The 16,144-nt window shown below is 46.2% G+C and overlaps 1 protein-coding gene across 1 annotated transcript; it reads left to right on the top strand.

The window, feature by feature from the left end:
• Positions 1–3,223: 3,223 nt before the first annotated feature.
• Positions 3,224–14,887, top strand: ACP5 (acid phosphatase 5, tartrate resistant). Its single transcript, XM_083719650.1, has 5 exons — positions 3,224–3,539; positions 6,459–6,713; positions 8,013–8,140; positions 10,832–11,177; positions 13,034–14,887. Exons 2-5 carry the CDS (start codon positions 6,459–6,461, stop codon positions 13,274–13,276), a joined length of 972 nt encoding a protein of 323 aa, XP_083575776.1. The 5' UTR covers positions 3,224–3,539; the 3' UTR covers positions 13,277–14,887.
• The last annotated feature ends 1,257 nt before the right edge of the window (positions 14,888–16,144 follow it).

The following is a 16,144-nucleotide window of genomic DNA, read 5'->3' as shown; positions in this document are numbered from 1 at the left end:
GACATGATGTGAAAGAGCATAATACTCATCAGATGCCAAACTACTTTCTCTCTCTCTCCCCCCCCCCCCCCCCGTATTCTTAATTTACGTTATACAGCACATGGCTAAAGCCAACAACCTTTTTCTTTTACATCTGTTGCTATGGTTGAAAATCTTGTACCTTATGAATTTGGGGGGTCCTTTCATGCATGGGATTGCCTCTACATTCACAGACTGCAGCAGCAGACACATCTATGGCTGGGTTATGGGTGTTGTCAGCCAGAGAGCTATGTTCGGTCATTGACTCTCTATAATGGCAAGAAGAACTAGACTGGCCACCTTCCTACTCGTACATTCATCTTCTGGCTAATTCCATCTGGACAGGGTGATTCACCCTCCATAAGGTTATTTAGCTTCCTCCTATGCTGCCCCACTTTTATATTATTTTTATCCACTAGGCCAGCTCACAGAATATCAGCCTTTCCAAATATAGCCTGGTCTTTATTTAAGCAGCTTTCAGGGTTTCTCCAGACAAATACAGTACAACAGAACCCAGCAGCATAGGGTGGGACACAGGTCCCAACCCTCATGGCAATATAATGGACCTGCAAGCTGGAGAGGGTGCAGAGAACACACTAAAGCAGGGGTAGGAAATCTCAGGCTCTAACTAGGCTATTATCAAAGGCCACTCTGTTTTACAGACAGGATGCCTGCAGCAGACAGAAGTTTATTTTGCCATGCAAACTGGGTCCCGTTCCCAACAGTAGTTATGTAACAAAGAGCTTCACGATCGTGGAGTGCATATACTTCATTTGGGGATGATGGGAATTGTAGTCCAAAACAAAAACAAAAAACCCCTAGCTGGTGGCCCAAGTTGGGAAACCGTCTCTAGGTGACAACAAATGGTGTTCTGTCCCTTTCTTTTCAAGACCTGGAAATTTCAGCTATCAATCTGGGCTTCTCCATCTGCCTCCTCACTTTTTGGGGTAGTTATCATAAAGCAACAAATGCGGTTGTTTGGGCTGCAGACAGTGGGGCTTATGGTGCAAGCCTGTTTAGTACTTGTGGTGGTTCTAAGATGCTCTCTCTCTCTGTCTCTGTGTCCTTGGTTCCTGAAAGGGTGAAAGCTTCTCTTAAAGAATGGGTAGACAAACTAAGGCCCGGGGGCCGGATCCAGCCCAATCGCCTTCTAAATCGACCCGCAGACTGTACAGGAATCAGTGTGCTTTTATTTCAAATGCATCTCTGGGTTATTTGTGGGGCATAGAAATTCATTTGGGTCCCCCCCCCAAAATATAGTCTGGCCCCCCACAAGGTCTGAGGGACAGTGGACCAGCCCCCTGCTGAAAAAGTTTGCTGACCCCTGTCTTAAAGTGACCAACACACTGGTACCTCGGGTTAAGAACTTAATTCGTTCTGGAGGTCTGTTCTTAACCTGAAACTGTTCTTAACTTGAGGTACCACTTTAGCTATTGGGGCCTCCCACCGCCGCACAATTTCTGTTCTCATCCTGAAGCAAAGTTCTTAACCCAAGGTACTATTTCTGGGTTAGTGGAGTCTGTAACCTGAAGCGTCTGTAACTTGTAGCGTCTGTAACCCGAGGTACCACTGTAGACATGTGAGCTCAGCTATTCAGCAGCCCCTCTGCCTGAGTGATAATTCCTGGCATCCTGATATATGAGTGCCAGACAGGTAGCCATTCCAGAAATAACAAACCCAGATGAAGACAAAAGGGTGTGATTAACTTGGCTGGGAAACAGGGAAATATAAATATCTCTTTTGTTACACTTGATGGGTGTTTGGTGGAGGGCAAGGGGAACCATGGAGCAGGGTCCAGGATGCTCAGATTACTGCCACCAGACCTCCCCTTTCATGATGTAACCATGATGTACTAGTGATGTAGTTTGGGTGGGGTATAACATGGAGATTAGCAGCTAATAAAAGTTTGGGTTCTCTTTTGTTCGGGGCTTCCATCTTGTTTCACCTGGTGGCAGGTGGGAGTCCTGTTGTGACAGTCTTCAATAAAGACCAAGCCTACTGGCTGCTGTTTTGCTCTGGTATTTCTGGCTGGTGTCCTTGTTTTGTTTTTTGTCCAAGGGAGCCCTCAGATTTCTCTGTTAACAAAGGTCAACAACCCTAAACAAAGGTCAAATTCGGGGGGAAATCCTAAAAAAAAGGTCAACAACTTTGGTCGGCCCTCATGCATGTTCACTTCATGAAATCTGGCCCTCTTGGAAAAAAGTTTGGACACCCCTGGCTTATAGGCCATGGCAGCCTCTTCATTTGCCTTCATTTTCATATGGAAGAACCAGCTTTTCATTTCTCCCAGGTTTAGCCTCGCTGGCTTTTGGCTCACTACTTCATTGTGCTTTGTATTGTTGTAAACAAAAATTGCCCTTTTCCCTTATGGGGTATCCAAGAGCCCATATAGAGTCCTTACGTAGGCTCCCTATTGGTAGGAGAAAATAACAGAGACCAAACAGAGAATATTGAGAAGCAAAGCAGCTATTAAGATTGATCTTTATTGATCTTTTGCAACAGGGTGCTCCACCCGCAGGAGAGGAGGAGGAACCCAGAAAAATGGCACACTGGGCCTTATATGGACTTTTGAAATTGCCACCCTGTAGATCAAGACCACCCCCAGAAACATCATACATACATCACAGAAAAGGTGGTCTAAAACAGAAATTTAAATGTTGTTTTTCTCCTGTCATTGTTTATCTCCTGTCTTGCAGGCTACTTGACTGGATACCCTGGGGAGCCTGGCCAGTCTTTTGTATTATTGTAAATACTTATTTCCTGGGCCAGGTCACAGGCTCACACCCTATTCATATCTTAAATGTGCCCTTAAGACAGGATTTGTGAGGAAAGAGACAATGGGGAGGTTTCCCACTTTGACCTTGCAGAGAAAACATTTGCTCACTTTAGGAATCAAAATGGTTCCAGGTTGGCCTTCCTGTGCTGATCTATGTACGTGCTTGGTTGGTACACTTATGAACATTGCCATATATCTAAGACCTCAAAATTCCTATCACAGTATCTTATCAGAAGGTCCCACAGCTAGTCTGCCGCTCTCGTTCAAACGCTGCATTTCCTGAGTCCTTCTTCAAAAAAGTAAGCAAGCCTTTGTGGCATCCAACGTGAGGAGCTGCGAAAGGGTTAAGGGGCTGAGCCACAGTTTCCTTATCAGCTCTGCTACAAAGGCAGGTTAAAGAATCTTTAACCTCTGTCTGCTAGGAGGAGGAAGTGTCACATGGCTGGGGGGGGGGGGGAGAGAGAGAAGTTAGTGTGGGTCATCACATTAGCATCTGTTTCTCCATCTCACTCAGTTTTTCTGCTTTAATACTCCCCTGACTGGTGCTGGCGGGAACTCCCCCCCCCCATCCGCCCCAATTTCCCGTTTCCAGTTACTGATAAAATGTCCCATGTTGCAGCGGAGGTACTTCAGTTGTTTTCAGATGACAGAGACTCCCCGGAGAGAGAGGTGCTGTGTTAACACCCAGGACGATCGGATCCGAGCACATAAGTTTTGACAAGACGGATCTTAACAAAAACAGCAAGTAAGTTCCTCTTGTTACAAGTAGTTTCTCTTTCTGGCGCTTTCTCTACTTGCTTTCCTACCTCGCTCACAGGTCGCCCCTGATCTGTCCGTCGTCTGTCCCCCCTCCCTTTCCTTTTCCTTTTGTCCCCTCCAGGAGAAGAGCGCAATCGATGGATCCGTTTCAACGGTTTGTCTCCGTTTGGACGCCCATGTTAATACAACCTAAAAACACGGGCTACCCATTAGGGAAGGCGCAAGCAAGAGCAAATGTAAGGGATGCCAGCGTGGTTAAATTGAAAAGTCAGGAAAGCTATACAATGCAACAAGGCTTTTCTTTAAGAAGTGAGTGTTTTGGGTGATGACAGAGAGAGAGCACAAGCTCTGGCAATCCAAGTTTAAACCTAGACTCAGGAGGTCTCCAAAGAACAAAGAATTAAAGCTGTGAAACTGAATAATAAGGGATGTTTAAAGTTCAGCAGAAGGGAAATCAGCCAGAACAGCACTGGGATTGTTACAGCCCTAATCCTAAACCAGGAGATGTCGACCCAGGGTGCAGCAGCTGGAAAAAAGAAAAAAAGAGAGAGGCAAATTCCATGCTAGGGATCATTAGGAAAGGAATTGAAAGCAAAACTGGCAATATCATAATGCCATTATTCAAATCTATGGTGTGATCACATGTGGAGTACAGTCATACCTTGCGTTGCGAATGCTGCGGGTTGTGCGTTTTCGGGTTATGGATTGTGCCAAACCCAGAAGTACCGGAATAGGTTACTTCCGGGTTTCGGCGCTTGCACATGTGCAGAAGCACTAAATCGCGCTTTGCGCATGCACAGAAGCACTGAATCACATCACAGCATGTGCAGATGCAGCACTGTGGGTTGCGAACGCTGCGGGTTGCGAATGTGCCTCCCGCACGGATCACGTTTGCAAACTGAGGTTCCACTGTACCGTGTACAGTTCTGGTTGTTTCACCTCCTTGTGACACCAGGGTGCTGGACCAGATGGGCCATTACGGGTTATTCTTACGTTCTTTTGTTAATTGCACTGCGAAAAAGGAACGCCTGTCTTTTTTACTCTCTTTAACCACCAAATCTCGGTTTGATGTTGACATAATACTGCAAAATAGGAAAGGTAGTGGCTTTTTAATAAATCCCATTATCTAGGAGATTAGCAAATGGTATATAACCTCTTCTGCTTTGTATATCTCTCCATACCACAGCATGACTGTACGCTACCATGTTTTAAGGCTGCAATCTTGTGTGCCCAGTTGCTGAGAGTAAGGGCGCTACCAGACTTCTATATTCTTTGTTATTCATTCACATCCCGACAAATTTAGGCTGTGCAGTTAAATCGGATTTGAAGCTCTTGTGAATCACACCCTCTTCCCCTAAATATCAGATTTTCCGGTTAAGGAAAGTGTGATAACTCTTGATTTGATGCAACATCCTCTAGCATCTCCCCAAACTCTATCAGAGTGAATGCCCAATGGTGTCTAATCTGTAAGCAAAGGAATTGAGATGAGTGCCCCTCAGGCAGGTCCACAAATTCTTGGTAGACATGCACAGGAATGCACTATGAATGACAATAGCTTTCTAATGTAATCTTGGAGTGAGCAGTGATTGTTTTTTCAGGGCAAAGTGTGATTAGATAAATATGGGTGGGGTTCAACATGCTATACTGCATTAATGTTCTATCTGCACAACCACATCCACTTGCCAGACAGAATGTCTCTCTCTCCCCCCCACTCCCAGTGTGGTGTAGTGGTTAAGAGTGGTAGTCTTGTAATCTGGGGAACTGGGTTCGCGTCTCCGCTCCTCCACATGCAGCTGCTCGGTGACCTTGGGCCAGTCACACTTCCTTGAAGTCTCTCAGCCCCACTCACCTCACAGAGTGTTTGTTGTGGGGGAAGAAGGGAAAGGAGAATGTTAGCTGCTTTGAGACTCCTTAAAGGGAGTGAAAGGCGGGATATCAAATCCAAACTCTTCTTCTTCTTCTTCCCATTCACCCCTCAGAAACAATTTTGTGGGAATGTCCTGTTACACAAACAGAAGTCCCTGTGCAGGCCTTTCATTGACGGGTTTGTTAAGTGAATTCTGCCCTATGTATCAACAGAAAGGCATTTTCACAAGGGACATTTAAAAGGTCACTGGGTTTTTGTATGTGTGTTTGTAAATATGAAGAACACACACACACACACACACACACACACACTCCACGAGTATGGTATCAATTGAAAAACAACACACTGGGTAAGGTATCAATTAGATTTTTTTTAATGCGTAATTGGCTGGTTAGGTACATTAGCTAGCTGGCAGGACAAAAATCTTGGGTTGGTGGAGAAATAGTTCCATTTTCTATGGGTGCTTCCAAGTGGCTGTTTATTGTTGCTCAAACATGCAAGTTTTTCACAGCATCCACACAATATTGTCACATTATATTGCCATCCATATCTTGCCCCCCCCACCATTTAATCATTATGTACCCCATGCATGGAAAATCCAGTGTTGGGGGGAGGGGAGCTGCTGCCAGTGTCCCATGATCTGCAATATCCAAGTGACCCATTTGTAATATTAAACCCTTACCTGGAAGCATTCTATGCCTCATTAGCAATATCTAGAAATAATTTGTTGGGGGTCTACACTGTTCTTGACATCATTTCAAAAAACACAAAAAGAAGCACAGAAGAAGTTGAAATGTTACATCCTATTGGGCTCTGGTTGTTTTTAATAAGCACTACAATTTTCCAGGAATGTGTGTTTGGAACAAACATGGAATAAAACTCTTTAGTAGTGAGACCAGAAAGGAGAGCAGTGCTTAGAGTCGAGGGGAAGGGGCTTCCTGGAAAAGATAGTAGCAACGCAAGCCGATCTGTGGTTGACCTTTTCCAGGTAAATGTTCTCTCTATTCCCATGCTGTCATCTCATTTCCTCGCTTTCAGATGATGAACTTCCTCTACCTTCTGGGGCTCTTCCTGGCTGCCCCGCCAAGCCTTCATGCGCGCTCCTCCTTGCGCTTCATCGCTGTGGGAGATTGGGGCGGGGTGCCCAACGCTCCTTTCTACACAGCCCGCGAGGCAGCTGTGGCCAATGAGATGGGACGTACGGCAGCTTCGCTAGGAGCAGACTTCATCTTGTCCCTCGGAGACAACTTCTACTACAGTGGTGTGCAGGACGCCTATGACAAACGCTTTCAGGTCAGGAGGTGGGGTGTGTGTGGAGAGGCTGGGGACACCATCAGGAGTCCTAGAATAAGATAAAGCTCAGAGTGCTGCTGAGTTAACTTGGACACAGCACACAGCCTTCACAGTAGCAAGTTGGGGGCCCTGGGGTTGAGTGTCAAAGGTAAAGATAAAGGGACCCCTGGCCGTTAGGTCCAGTCGTGGACGACTCTGGGGTTGCGGTGCTCAGCTCGCTTTATTGGCTGAGGGAGCCGGCGTACAGCTTCCGGGTCATGTGGCCAGCATGACTAAGCCGCTTATGGCGAAGCAGAGCAGCGCACGGAAACACTGTTTACCTTCCTGCCGGAGTGGTATCTATTTAGCTACTTGCACTTTGATGTGCTTTTGAACTGCTAGGCTAGCAGGAGCAGGGACCGAGCAACGGGATTCAAACCGCCGACCTTCTGATCAGCAAGCCCTAGACTCTGTGGATCCCCCCAAATCCTGAATTACCTACATGAATTTATTTTAAAGTGTATCCAAGGCACCACCTGCACACTTAGCAATCCTCACATTTAAGCAGAGGCCTTCTGTCTTGGATTCTTTAGTTGAGATTCTTGCATTGTAGAGGGTTGGTCTGGATGACACCCAGGGTCCCTTCCAATCCTACAGTTCTGCGATTGTATGATTTAGAACCCGCCCTTCAGGCAAACAGGCTCCTGGAGTGCCTGATCAGATCAATATAAGCTCCTGCTTCTGCCCTTAGGCTTGCAATCTAAAAGACACAGCACAAAAGGAGAAAATGGAGGGGGGGAGGGGGAAGCAAATTTCAGGCACCGCTTTTATTTTAATTTTTACTTTTATTAAAACGTTTAGAGAGTGTCAGTATGAAATGTTGCTGTGGAAATGGTTATATGTTAGATAAGGAACAACTGAAAACCACGGCATATAAATCTTCTCTTCCTTGAATGCACACACATATTTGGGCACTATTCAAAATATCAGTATTTACTGGAGTTTTTCAGGAGCATGCCGTAAATTTAGGCTTGTCCAAAGAGTGGATTATAGATTTTTGTTGCCTTAACGCAACAAATCCACATTAAAAAAAAAAAGACTTTCTGTGGTTAAGGAAAGCAACAGGGAAATTGCACTGAAAAGTGTGGGGTGGGCAAATTATTAATGGGGAGGTGCATAACCTCTATACAAGCAAAGGAAGGAAGAGAGGCATAGTCTAACCTTCAGCGTAAGCTCTCTGCAAGCAAATCTGGATGAATGCGCAATAAACAGATTGTCAGGAGGAATCCATAAACAAAGGCGCTCCTTTTTCTATTGCAGGAGACATTTGAGTCAGTTTTCCAGGCGCCCTCATTGCGCAACTTGCCCTGGTATGTGCTGGCTGGGAACCACGACCACTCAGGGAATGTCACTGCACAGATTGCCTATAGCAAGATCTCCAAACGTTGGTAAGACTCCACAGCTGTAAGGCCTGTGATTTGTTCTTGTTGTTAGTTAAGCTGCAGAGAGTTACCAGGTGTGGAAAAGTTAGGGGACAGATATTGCGGGAGGAGGGGAATGTCTTCCAGTGTCCTTGTCTGCGCTGTGGGCCCCCTAGTATGTTCACAGCAGAGGTAGGATTTGATCTGTAGGCTTTGCAGCCGACACCCTTAGCCACTAGAGTACACCAGCTCCTCTCTTTTTTGTATATTCTTACTTATTTTCAAGACTAAAATCTAGGTGGAGAATGATAAGAAATGCCTTGAGCACTACAGATATCTGTCATTTTTGAGTCAGTAACAGCTACTGCAAAGGTTGATGAATGCAATACATCAAGTAACAATAGAACAAATAACTATTGCTCCCTTCAAAAAAAAATTTTTTTGTTAGCAGACCATACACAGTGCATCCTCCATAATGACACTTCAGCAAAACTCTACTATAGGTGGAAGGCAAAGATAAGGTCAGGGCAATTGTTTACATGACAAGATATAAAAGGATAAGATCATTGCCAGTAATGCGGTGAACATGAAGGAAATACCATACCAAAACATAAATACAGATGTTAAGCATTCCAAATTTGTATACAGTATGAGGGAGGATGCTGTGTATTGTCTTCCCTATTAACATAATTAATAAAAGAGCTCCAAGTTGAAGTAACTTTGTCTGTCTTGTCGGTTTTGGAGTTAGTTTCTCCCTAAATGCAATATACAGTGGTGCCCCGCAAGACGAACGCCTCGCAAGATGGAAAACCCGCTAGACGAAAGGGTTTTCCATTTTGGAGGCGCTTCGCAAAACAAATTTCCCTATGGGCTTGCTTCTCAAGACGAAAATGTATTGCGAGTTCCTGCGGGGTTTTTTCCTCCCCCCCCTTTTCCTAAGCCCTAAGCCGCTTATCAGCTGATCCGCTAAAAGCCGCTAAACCGCTAATAGCGCTAATCCGCTAAGCTGTCAATGGGCTTGCTTCGCAAGACGAAAAAACCGCTATACGAAGAGCCTCACGGAACGGATTAATTTCGTCTTGCGAGGCACCACTGTACCACACTTTGTGGTACACCAGCTCTTACAAAGCATCTTTAATATTTGTTTTTAATTCTCTGTTACAGTAACAAAACAAACAACCAAGAAAAGCCGCCCTCACATCGCAGCTTCATTGATTTGAAATTTACGCCACAGATTAAGCAATAAAAAACCTTACTTGTGTGGCTATCAAACCTCTTTCCTAGAGGAAAAATCTCTCTCAGCATCAAACACCTGGACATTGCAGAGGATTTTGTGATATTGCTTACTTTATTTAATTATTCTAACATTTCAGAGCCAATGATTCTATAAAATGCATTCAAAGGGCAAGGTAGGGTGCTGGTCACAGGCCTTTGGGGCCTCAGTACTGAACTGGACTTATTCTGGAATAGACAAGTGTACGATTGCTCTGTTAGTTGATTGCATAGTCCTTTAAAAAACAGGTCACACAACTTAGCTGAATTGTATATTGTGTTCTCATCAGAGCAACTGAGGCATTGAATTTGTAGATTATTCTCCAGTGATGTACAGAAGAGCTGAGAAAGGGAAGTACTTAAACGTTTCCCGATGGTGTCCCCCCCCCAAAAAAAATTCACACCCACACACCAGACAGCTGCTTTCATACCCACAGGGGGAAAAGATACCTAGGCCCACATATCTCTTCCTCTCAGAGGAGAAAAACACTTTGAGGATATTTAATGCACAAACAGCCGGGGAGGGAGTTAGTTATTTCTTCTCCTGCCTCTATTCCAATGAAATTTGGAGCCCTGCCAGCTGCATTGCATAATTGTTAAAAAGCCGACCAGGAGACACTTCATAGACCTCCCAGATCGCATCTACCGTATTTTTCGCTCCATAAGGCACACTTTTTTCCTCTTAAAATCTAAGGGGAAATGTCTGTGCATCTTATGGAGCGAATGTGTGGTCCCTGGGGCTGGGTGGGGGACCCGGGCTTCCCCCACCACCAGCCCCGGGGAGCATCGGGAAGGGTGCACACAGCCTTTCCGCTGCTCCCCGACCTGCTCTTTGGGGCTGGTGGTGGGGGAAAGCTGGACTTCCCTTCCCTCGCCAGCCCCGACAAGCTCCTGAGCAGCTCTGGGGTAGCCCACAAAGCCTCCGCAGGGCAGCGGGGAGCTTCGCGCGGCTATCCCTGGCTTTTGCGGGAGGTGGGGGAAGGGACAAAGCCCCCAAGAGCCGCATTTTTTTTTCTTGAATTCCCCCCCCCCCCAAAAGCAGGTGCACTTTATGGTCAGGTGTGCCTTATGGAGTGAAAAATACGGTAGTTTGGCCCAGAGTGCCTGAAAAGGTGCTGCTTCTCCTTGGAGCTGTGAGGTGATCCTTGCAGATCTGCAGGTACAAGTCCTGGCTCAAAGTAATCCCCCTTCTGTTTTGATGTCTGGTTAGGCCAGCCCATGCATGGGTTCTCCATCCCATCTCATCCACAGAGCTTTTGTGGCTGTGGAAGCATCCCACCAAAGGCCTTGCAATATAGAAGGACCTCCTCCTCCTCCTCCTCCTCCTCCTCCTCCTCCTCCTCCTCCTCCTCCTTCTTCTTCTTCTTCTTCTTCTTCTTCTTCTTCTTCTTCTTCTTCTTCTTCTTCCTTTCTAACTGTTTTGCCTCCCGCTCTTTTCACCACCAGGCACTTCCCCAAAAACTACTACAGGCTGAGGTTCAAGGTGCCCGGCACCAACGCCACCGTTTCCATTGTCATGATCGACACGGTGACTATCTGCGGCAATTCGGATGACTTCCAAAATGAGCAGCCCCTGCACCCACAGGAACTGGGCGCGGCTCGCTCCCAGATGTCCTGGCTCCGCAAACAGCTGGCCAACTCTCAGGATGACTACTTGTTGGTGGCTGGGCACTACCCAGTATGGTCAGTGGGGAAGCACGGCCCAACCACATGCTTGGTGAAGCACCTGCAGCCGCTGCTGCTGAAATACAAGGCCACAGCGTACTTGTGCGGCCATGATCACAACCTACAGGTGAGCCAAGGAAGAGAGAGCCCCATCATCCTTGCTTAGAACTTTGCTCTTGCACACTTCCTATAAAGACGATGCCCCTTGTGGTAGAAAGTGGTAGATTTGGGCCTGGGTCTTGGGCTTCCTTTGTTGTTGTTGTTGTTTAGTCGTGTCCAACTCTTTGTGAGCCCATGGACCAGAGCACACCAGGCCCTCCTGTCTTCCACTGCCTCCCGCAGTGTGGTCAACTTAGGTTCGTAGCTTTGAGAACACTATCCAACCATCTCATCCTCTGTCGTCACCTTCTCCTCGTGCCCTCCATCTTTCCCAACATCAGGGTCTTTTCAGGGAGTCTTCTCTTCTCATGAGGTGGCCAAAGTATTGGAGCCTCAGCTTCACGATCTGTCCTTCCAGTGAGCACTCAGGGCTGATTTCCTTAAGAATGGAGAGGTTTGATCTTCTTGCAGTCCATGGGACTCTCAAGAGTCTCCTCCAGCACCATAATTCAAAAGCATCAATTCTTTGGCGATCAGCCTTCTTTATGGTCCAGCTCTGTTTTACCATCTGTAAAATGGGGAAGAATAATGATCTTGCTGCAGGAATAAGTGAGAAAATCCATGCTAAACGAGCACAAGTGCTATTGAAGAGTGAGAAGGAAGTTCTTACTTCATGACCTGTCACTGTTGGGGTGTTGCTCCTGGTTTACGGCCTCTTTCCCCCTTCCTCCAGTTTCTGCCTCATAATGCTATCCCAACACCTGCCTTTTGCTTTTCATTGCACACTGGGAGAGCTGGTAGAAGTGGGGAAGAAGACGGGCTCCTTCACTAACTTCCCATCCCATGTCTTGTTTTTCTTCTCTTCACCAGCACTTCCCTTTGGCCACTGACCCTTGCGCCATGTGCGCATCTCCTGCTGCCGCCTGACGTACCCTTTCCTCAACCTCTCTCGTCTTTTCCATTCCTTTCCTTCTCCCAACTTGGTATATCTGGCACAGGTAGCAAGTCCCTCTGGAGAGGAACTGTGCCATTTGATGGTCTGTGTAGAACTTGAGCACTAAACATAAAAATGTGCCCCTACAGCCCTGTCTCTTCCTATCTGGCAGCCTATCTTGAACATACTTTGTCATCATTATTGTTGATTGATTGATTGAAATCTTATGCTGCTTTTCATTCAAATGAATCCCAAAGCAGCTTACAAACAATAAATAACAATAACAAAATAGAGCATAATACAGGCGTAGGCAAACTCTGGCCCTCCAGATGTTTGGGACTACAATTCCCATCATCCCTGACCGCTGGTCCTGTTAGCTAGGGATGATGGGAATTGTAGTCCCAAACATCTGGAGGGCCAGAGTTTGCCTATGCCTGGCATAATAGAACATCACAAGTACAATATAAATCATATAAGATCATGACAACTCTTGCACCCCACTGCCTTTCCTCCTTGGAGCAACACTGAGCTTCAGTAATAGTGAGCTTCTCACAATCATTCCATGGGCTGGAAGTTGTACCCCTGTCTCTTAAATAAAGGTCTGTGACATATACAGTGGTACCTTGGTTCTCAGACTTAATCTGCTCTGGGAGTCCATTGGACTCCCGAAACCGTTCGAAAGCCAAGGCACGACTTCCGATTGGCTGCAGGAGCTTCCTGCACCCAAACGGAAGCCATGTCTGACGTTCAACTTCTGAAAAACGTTTGTAAACAGGAGCTGATTTCTTCGACAACTAAGTCGTTCGAGAACCAAGGTACCACTGTAATGTTTTCCCCACATGCATGGGCGGGGGGGGGGGGTAGCTAGGCAACAACATGATGGCTTGAGACACCCAAAAGTTATGCGGCGGTGATACTGGTTTGAGCCTGTTCCTCCCTTTCTCCAACAGTACCTCCAGGACAAAACTGGCTTGGGCTATGTCCTAAGTGGAGCGGGGAACTTCATGGATGACAACAAGCACCACCTTCATGAGGTCCCTGCTGGATACCTGCGCTTCTTCTATGGCCACGCCTCTTCTCAAGGGGGCTTTGCCTACATTGAGATTAATGCCAAAGAGATGAGCATTACCTACATTGAGGGCAAAGGCAAGTCTCTCTACAAGACCTCGCTGCCCAGGCGGAGACGTTTCTGAAGATGAGACAACAGTCAGCATTGGCCTTGTAGGGGCACAGTTGGCCTCTCTGACACACACAAACACAGCACGCCTTACTCCTAGGGCTGAGAACTGGCATTTGTGGGGAGTGTAGCCATCGAGAGAGCTCTAACATCTCTTGTTTGTGAGGCACTCCTACTCTTCTGCACACCTCACAAGATCCGCCTGTACGAAACCAGTTGTGGTTATGTAGTTCCACCTTCCTCCCAGTAGAACCTCATCTCTTCTGCATCCATAGCATTCCTTTCTGAATGCTGTCTCTGAATCCTCCTATGTGGCTCCTGCCCAGATATTGATAACATACCAGATCCAGAGCCATCATTGGTCCAGCTTAATCGCCACCTGGCTGGTGGCTACTACAAGCCTTTGTCATAGGTGTTAGGTAACTGTCATAGGTGTTAAATTTTCGGCATTTCAAAATTTTCAAGAATGGAGGAACAAGCCATGGTGGGCAAGGGTCAGAGATCTGCTCAGCTTAAATGAAATCCTTACCCTTGCTCCTGGCCATTGTTCCAACCATAGGATGAGGCCTCCATGCAGTCTTGCTATGCCCATTGCTGCTTCCGGTGGGCAAAATGAGAAAGGAAGAATGTAGAATTGCCACTTAACCACCCCCAGAGCCTTCACAAGCTGCCTATTGCACAAACACATGAGAGGTAGAAGAACCAGACAACACTGAGTAGTCCTAATTCATTCCTCTCCTAGTAGAAAAAAAGAAGAAGAAAAAAGCAGGGACTGTTCCTACTCCTGCAGCATGGTGTCTGTAGCTGCCGTGAACGTTCAGAATTATCTCAAAGAAGAATGAACTTTTGCCTACTTAAGATCACCATTCTGAAACTCTCTGCTGGCTCATCTGTTTCAGGTGTAAACAGTGGGACTCAGCTAGCTGTTTAGGGTTGGGGCTGAAAAATAACTTTGCTGTGTCTGAGCAGCACCCAGTGAAACCGGGAAGTGTTTGGATGCAGATGACATTTGGATCTTTCCCCTTTAACTTTTCAAGTACATGACCCTCCTCTACGCACCTCTTGTGTAGAAATTCTCTACCACACAGGCGAGGCTTTGCAGCAGCAGTTTTCCTCCTGTTGACAAACAGCTCCTGTAGATCGGGAGATGGTGGCGATTAGGAAAGTGTGGGCATGCAGAACACCCAGATTTAAGGTCCTCACTTTAGTAATTTTATTGCCCAACCCCATGTCCTTTCAAGACAGTGGACTTAATGATTCAGTCGTTCATCCTATCCTGGTGAAACAACACTCTTCAAATGAAGAATGCAAGTTTTTCTGTGTGCCAAAGGAAGAGGAGCTCCGTCTGCCTTCTAAACAGCTGCTATTGGATGAATAAGTCTCTTCCTTTCTGGATTTTTCTTCCGACTTTTCTTTTTTGTATTTGATTCTGCTCCAGACGTTAGTTGCTGTTATGCATTTTAAAGCCATTCACTTGCCAAGATGTTTATCTGCAAGATCAATGATTCTATGCAACCAGGATCCAGTTTTATTCTGTATATGGGCTCCTTAGGTTTGGTTGAAGAAAACATAGAATCTTCTAATGTTTTCTCCTGACTAGCTTTTCAATAAATTACTTTTAATACTTTTGGCTTTCCCCCTACCAAACTGAATTTCAGTAGGGCCTTTGTGAAGAACAGTTTGCGTGCCTAAGTTGCTGTTTTTTTAAAAAAGCTCAGAGTTGTTAATTCCAGATCCCACCCCCCGCCCCAATATCCTTTCACAGAGAAACCAGGACTCTCAGGGCCAGCCCCACCATTAGGCAAAGTAAGGCAACTGCCTCAGGCAGCAGATGCTTTGGGGGGCAGCAGTAGCAGGGAAGGGTTATTTCAGTTTTAAAATATGGCAGTATATACAAGATGAATGGAGTATGTGAATGGAATACAAAACATGCATGGGGTGAGGTAAAGGTAAAGGGACCCATGACCATTAGGTCCAGTTGTGGCCGACTCTGGAGTTGCGGCGCTCATCTCGCTTTACTGGCCAAGGGAGCCGGCATACAGCTTCCGAGTCATGTGGCCAGCATGACTAAGCTGCTTCTGGTGAACCAGAGCAGTGCACAGAAATGCCGTTTACCTTTCTGCCGGAGCAGTATCTATTTATCTACTTGCACTTTGACATGCTTTCGAACTGCTAGGTGGGCAGGAGCAGGAACTGAGCGAAGGGAGCTCACCCTGTCCCAGGGATTCGAACCGCCGACCTGATCGGCAAGTCCTAGGCTCTGTGGTTTAACCCACAGCGCCACCCGCGTCCCTTCATGGGGTGAGGTACCATGACCTAATATTTCACTGCTAACATATAATAAAAGAAATGTGGTGTCACATCATCACATTTCTTTTACTAGACATAACCAGGGAAACGTCAACGGGTGGCAGACATTTTCCCTCACAACAGGGAGTTAGGCCTTTCCCCCTCATTCCTTTATCTCTGCTTTTATACAAACCATGTCTACCCTTTCTGTTTCCAAGGACATAAACCAAAAGGAAAACTGTTATTTTACATTTAAGCCGAATACTGCTGCCAAGAGACAATGGCTGCAGTGCAGGTGGGGGAATGAACAGGTCATAATTTGGCCTTTTAAATATTGAGTTTAAACAGACTAAAAAAACCTGAAGGTTTTCATTTCTGGCACACACTAGGCTAACAGCTTCATTTCTTCTTCTTCATGAGCAGGATATATTTTTCTCCAGTCATGAACATTCAGCTTTCATATTTATCAAGACATTCCAGACAAAACCAGGCTTGTTAGACACAGGACCTAATTCACAAATTAACAGAAACAAATTCCAAAAGGGGGAGACACGTTATTTTGCTACAGCAACCCCCCCTCCCCTGTTCTGTGCCA

This window comes from Podarcis gaigeae, assembly GCF_964106915.1.
Source record: "Podarcis gaigeae genome assembly, chromosome: 17".
Lineage (NCBI taxonomy): Eukaryota > Metazoa > Chordata > Lepidosauria > Squamata > Lacertidae > Podarcis > Podarcis gaigeae.
The sequence above is the reverse complement of the archived record's forward strand: the minus strand, read 5'-3'. Positions and strand labels throughout refer to the sequence as shown.